The sequence below is a fragment of the Hippocampus comes genome, unplaced genomic scaffold (assembly GCF_001891065.2).
Source record: "Hippocampus comes isolate QL1 unplaced genomic scaffold, H_comes_QL1_v1.1 scaffold590, whole genome shotgun sequence".
Taxonomy (NCBI): Eukaryota; Metazoa; Chordata; class Actinopteri; order Syngnathiformes; family Syngnathidae; genus Hippocampus; species Hippocampus comes.
In genome coordinates this window covers 89,737-95,892 of record NW_017806273.1, presented here as the reverse complement: position 1 = coordinate 95,892, position 6,156 = coordinate 89,737, and the positions used below count along the sequence as shown (strand labels likewise).

Sequence of the window (6,156 nt, the reverse complement as noted above, 5' to 3'; positions counted from 1 at the left end):
CCCCCCCCCCCCGCCCCCCTACAAAATGGGACAAACGCTAAGATGTTTGCATGTGACGTTTGCAGTCATCCACCATTTGTCCACCAAAGAACGTCGTATCCGAGCAATAAGGGAGATGGCGCGCACGCTGCGTGCGGGGGGCCGCGTCATGATCTACGTGTGGGCCATGGAGCAGAAGCGCCGCAAGTTTGAGAAGCAGGACATCTTTGTGCCGTGGAACCCCAACCCCCGCTCGCCTGATGTGGGACCCCCGTCGCCGCCTCCGGGCCGGGCGACCGCCCAAAGCGCAGGCGACGACGGCGACAAGCACAGGAAGGTCCGAAGCACATCATCCGTGGCCGACGGGGCGCCGCACAGACTCTGGTTCTTCTCCCGCTCCCTGGACTCGGTCCTGGACTTCGGGAGCTTGTCCGTCTCCCGCTCGTCGTCCCGGGAGCTCAGCAGTTTATCGGGCGGCGCGGCGGGCCCGTGGGGCCCGGGACGGGCCCTCATCGAGCACTTCTCCAGCTTCTTTTCTCCGCCTTCCACGGTCGGGTCCGAGGAGGACGTCTTCGGCTCCGGCGCCGATCTGCACAAGGAGCCCGAAGATGTCAAAGAGGAGCGCGGTGGCGCCGGCGGCGCGGCCCTGGCGCCGGAGTGCGGCGCCCTGGCTCTGCCCGACCTGGTCCCTTTCCAGAGGGAGCGCTCCGGGCGGGAAAGCGCGGCGACCGACGGTTCCTGCCTGAGGTACTATCACGTGTTCAGGGAGGGCGAGCTGGCCCAGCTCATCGCCGATCACGTGGCCCAACTCCGCGTCCGCCACGCCTACTTCGACCACGCCAACTGGTGCGTGGTGGCCGAGAAGGTGGAGCCCGGCAAAATCTGATCGGATTCTTTTTTTTAGTTTTCTATTTTGCCATTTTTATTGTCTGCCTCCGACTTTTAGCACTGAAATCTCAGTTTTTAACTTTCACTTGATGATTCCATGAACTCTCTGTTTTGACTTTTTTTTTTGATGATTTTAGGAGTTTACCGTTTTACAAACACAAAAGTTATTCCGTGGCTACAACGCACGACTGTTCATATTTATCTTATTTTTTCGAATAATTTTGAGGGTGTTGGATAGACCCGATTTTAAATTGTCCAACAAAGCCCCAAACAGATTTCGCAACAAGGCAATCTTGCAGAAAATGCTCAACGTGGACACTATTTATTTATTATTATTATTTTAAATCTGTCGGAATTGAAACTTTAAGAACGTGGTTGGCGAAGATGAATCTAAAAATCTTTGGGGTTTTGCTCATGGAAGTGGCACAAGTCAATATATTAGGCACACTGGGAGAGCCAAAGCAATAATGCTCATGAAGGCTAAAATCTATACACACACTATAGAAAACTGCTGCAATATTACCGTAGACGAAACGCACAAATATTGAGTGGGGAAATTCGCGGGGGAAAGAAAGATCTGCGTGCGAGTTCTATGGCACTGAATCCCACCCTTTTTGTATTTTTTTATTTTTTTAATCTTTTTTTTAAATTTTAAAGAGGTGATGAGGATTCCTTAAGTCTTACAAACGAGAAACGTTACTCTGAAGCTGCAATGCAGAGTTGTTTGATTATGATTTTTTTTTTTAATTTGGGCATTTGTCAGACTGACACACTTTTAAAAAAAATAATAAAACACCCAGAATAAAATGCAACATCAATAGTGACCACTTTATTTCTCTATTAAGGCATGATCAAAATGTTTCATCTACAATCTAAAAAAAGAAGGGGGAAAAACAGTATTACAGTTATTAGACCCCGAAAGAAAAGTATGACTATTACTACTACAGAATTCTGGATTTGATCACGAATTCTCTGCTTGGGGTACACACAAATGTTACACAAAATTGTACCACACTTTTGGCAGAAAATGCAATGAAGACATAGCTTAAAGAAAAAAGAAGTCAGTGCTAAAGAAATGCGAGTGGGCACAAGTCAAAACATTTGGCACACCGGCAGGATCAAAGCAATAATGCTCAAAAGATGACAACAAATATCTGAAAATGAAAACAGAAATTAGATGGAAAAGAATACAAGTTCAGAGAAAAATACTTAAAAAAAAAAGCACAAATTTTGGACCTTTTTTTTTAAAATGAATGTTTGTCTGCCTCTTGCGTTTTAACAGCTCAGCTTTGAGCGTGGCTGTCAAGGCAGAAGTTCGTCCGTGGCTGCAAAGCACGACTGTTCCTTTTTATTGACACAAAGAAAATCTTCAAATCGTCGTGTGGAAACAAAGTGTTGGTTCCAGTTGTTGTTGTCGTCCGCGATAGAAACGTAATTTGTTTGTTTGGTTGTTTGTGGTTGCGACAACTTGCCGCCCCCCCCCCCCCACACCCCCGCACTGTGCTTTGACCCGTCGCATGTGTGCGAGGCAATGAAGTCGCAGACGCGTCGCCGCGTCCTCGTCGTCCTTACAAGCAGAAAAACTGCGCTCGCCCGCTTCTCATACTGTGAATCGACGTTGTCGCGCATTGTGATTTACATGGAAACTTGAAACATTGTGCCAAGGAAGTGTGTTTGTGCTGTCAACGCTGTCTGACTTTTTTTTCGTGAATAAAAGGTTTTGTGCTGAGCGTTGTGGAGTCTCAGAGTAGTTTTGGCACATCATTGAGGCAACGGCTTCTGACGTCACTCATCTGAAATCTCATTCATTCAGTTTTCATTCTAAGGTTTGAATGATGAGCACAGGCCAACACTTGAATTAAATACATTTTGTTGCCAATCCGTTCTGGTTTTGGGACGTAGCGTCGTCAAAGAACCGCATTCGAAGCTTGCAGGATGGCTGCCTTGTCAGCCGTTGCGCTGCGAATTAATTTTTTTTATTTTTTGCGTTCTCCAAGGAAGAAGATGAAACCTTACGGATGGGAATGCCGTCTAAATCAGCGGTCCCCAACCCTTTTTGCCCTACGGACCGGTTTAATGTCAGACAATATTTTCAGGGACCGGCCCTTAAGGTGTTGTAGATAAATACAACAAAATAATATATGACCGGCATGAAAACTGGTGTTTTTTTAAACATCATAATAAACACGAATCATGACACGAGGAACGTCCTAGTTGGCCGCAATCTTCTCTGGTCGTTATGGTAACATTTCAACTTGACTTCAAAATACACGAACAAAGTGCATGAAAAATACGTCCCGTCTGCGGGCCACTTCCAAAACGCTCAGCAACTAGCGGCGCAATTTGGCGCCCCCTCCAGCAGAGGGCACCAAAGGCGACCACCTGGAGCCGGCCCTGCATGCAGCGTTTTCATCGCACAAATGGACTGGGAAACAAGTACAGTATGTTGTTGTTTTTTTTTTTTTTGGGGCGGGGGTGTTACTTAGGAATCAGGGAATCGGGCGCTAATCGAATAACTGGAAAATGAATTGTGCCCGTTCTGTTCCTTGAAGATCCTAACCGTTACCGCCGAGAGTTCAACATGAAGCAGTTTGATCGTTGGTGTTCTGACGCCACCTATTGGCGATTGTTGGCCGGAACCAATTATCGCGGATAAAGGTCCACCCGACCCTAGTTGCCGTGCACATTTATTGGCGCACATTTTTTGTAAGCTCTGCGGAGCCATTTTTGTAAGAACATAATAGTGCCAAGAACCGACCGGATGAGGTAAGACGACGACGACGACGAGCAGGGTTTCGGCGAAGGTTAGCCCCTGGTGGGTGTGAGCCCACGAGGTTTGTGTGTATTTATGTTAAATCAATTGTCTTTATGGTTTTGTCTTTTATTTGGTTTGTAATGCACTTGTTTGTATGTTTCATGTTCGTGGAAGCAGTTGTCATGGGTTGCCAGGAATAAAACCCTTTATTCTCAAGCGAACGTCGAACGTCGTGTCAGTCACTCATGCCGCATCCTGAGGGCGCTAACTAACCCTAGTTAAAAACTATACGTTGAAACCAAAATCTCAAACTGAAACCCTATGAGAGAAAAAAAAAAAAACTTCCTTTGGATTCAAACGTTATTTTGTCACACCAACTGGGTTCGGGGTTCAAGCAGAAGTTTGACATGCAGGTTAGGGCTTCAGATTAGGTTTTCACACCAGGGTTAGAGGTTCAAGTCAAGGTTGGCATTTCAACTTGTTTCCCCAATGCAGGCCCGATACCCTCATGTGAAACCCGAAGCTCTGCTGAAAACCCCAACCTTCGCTTTAACACATCAACCATGTCCCGAATCCGTCATTGTCACTCGGCGCATCGTTAGAAACCCAAACTGAAATACATTTTGGAAACCCTAATCTCATTTTGACACCGAAATTTGAACATCCGCACTTAAAAGTCAGTTGAGTGCAGACTGCCAGAAAGGCTTGTCATGAAAGGTGGCTACGGTTCCTCTTTCGGGCCTCCATCGGCGGATTGTTTGACCTTTGTACCAAAGTGGGCCCCTTGCCCGTCCAACGTCACCTTCAACTGCCGTGGGTCGCATACACGAATTCCAGGGTGGTTGCTCAGCTGTCAATTACAAGGTCGCGCAATTGCAACACGGCAAAGAAAACGTGCGCACTCGTCCCCTCGGACGGGGAGGAATTTGCGGCTCGGTTGCGAGTGCCGGCGGAGCGAGTTGCCGCACGCCGTTGTGTTGTTGTTGTTGCGCTCCATTCATTTGGAGCGTGCGCGTGCGTGTGTGTATCCAGCATTCCTGGTGTGTGCACATATCTGACAGAGGGGGAAAAAAAAAACAATGAGGGGCTATGAGAGAGTAGTAACTCGCACGCACTGCTGAAACGCTCTCACACACACAAACGCTCTCTGCCGAAATGTTGAAATACGCACTACTAATGAGACACCATTGATATATTTTTTTGCTCACCTGCACTGCACTACTAAAGTGCTCCCGTACACACTACTGACTGTTTCTTCACACTCACACACACTACTGAAAGACAGCCCCTCATATCCTTACAACTCAGCACACGTGCGAAAGCAGCAAGCCGAGATGTGCAGTCAGACTGCGGTATTGTCGGAATGTCTCGTTGCGCTCGCTCGCTGCTTGTGTTACAAAACAGCTCCTCGCGCGTACATTTTTGCCGCTCTGGTGCAGCTGCAAAAACGCCGGCGGGCGAAGATAAAAGGCCACCAGCAGGCGCGTGCCGCGCGTCTCAGTGATGAGATCTTCATGGGGTGGTGATCAGTGCGTTTTGCACCTGGGCCGCCTCTTGATAGGACCACTGTCCCGGAGGTCAAAGCAAACACGGGGAAGCAGCATTTCGCTGTTCTGCGGCACACAAATGAAAGAAGCTGCCAACAGAAGTGAAGTCAGCCACAAGTGTGAGTGCGTTTAAATCCAGGTTAAAAACGACCCCCCCCCCCCGAAACTGATGATTAAGGCATTTTCAAAATCAGCTCTCCCAAAGCAGTCCTTTCATTGAGTAATTCCGGTAAGTTACTTTTTATTTATTTTCTTTGTTCTAAAATGTCTTTCAATCTTTTGCTTGTAAATACTTTTAAATGTTGCGTTTGTAATTTTGCGAAGCACATTGAGTTCCCTGGAGTATGAAATGCGCTATCGACATAAATCTGCCTTGCCTACCCCAGTGCAAGCAGTAACGAACAACAGTAAAAGCCTCAAGCTGTACCTCCATTTCAATGCTTCTTCCTTGGCCCGTGTGCCACCGAGCTCTAAGTTTGATTGTATCGTTTGTGTGTAAGCTAACTGACTAAGTAACTAAGAAAAATGTTCTGGCCAAAGGGAAGTGCAGGACAAAATGTCTCCAGCTACGCTCGTATCTGGGCCGAGCTTTTCTGTTGGCGGCTTTTGGGTCTGCACTGTTTGTTCGCTGTTGTGCTTCTTTCTTTATCGGGACCAGCGACAGACTCAGGAGAACACGCAGCTGTGTGTCCCAAAGGTACCCCGCCCTCCCCCAAAGATGGCTCCCTCCCCCACAAGCTCCATCTCCGCCGGCCTTGGATCATGCTGCCGTCTCAGTCACATTGTTCAAATTCACCTCAGCAGAGTGCGCGAGAGTGAAAATGGGGACTGGTGGAGGTCGAAAGTATCTGCATTAAAGCACCCCAGTGGTTTGAATGTCTCACTGTAGATTAACCAAGGTGAACGCCAAGACGAATCGCGCCCGTAGTCTTTCATTCATCTTCAAATATTTATTTATTTATTTATTTATTTTTTTGCGTGTTAGAA

General features: G+C 47.4%; 1 protein-coding gene across 1 annotated transcript; it reads left to right on the top strand.

Annotated features, from left to right (window-relative positions):
- The first annotated feature begins 11 nt into the window (after nt 1–11).
- Nucleotides 12–2,597, top strand: LOC109507835 (probable tRNA methyltransferase 9-like protein). The gene has a single exon (XM_019857532.1). The coding sequence runs from the start codon at nt 26–28 to the stop codon at nt 863–865; it is 840 nt and encodes a 279-aa protein (XP_019713091.1). The 5' UTR covers nt 12–25; the 3' UTR covers nt 866–2,597.
- Nucleotides 2,598–6,156: the final 3,559 nt, after the last annotated feature.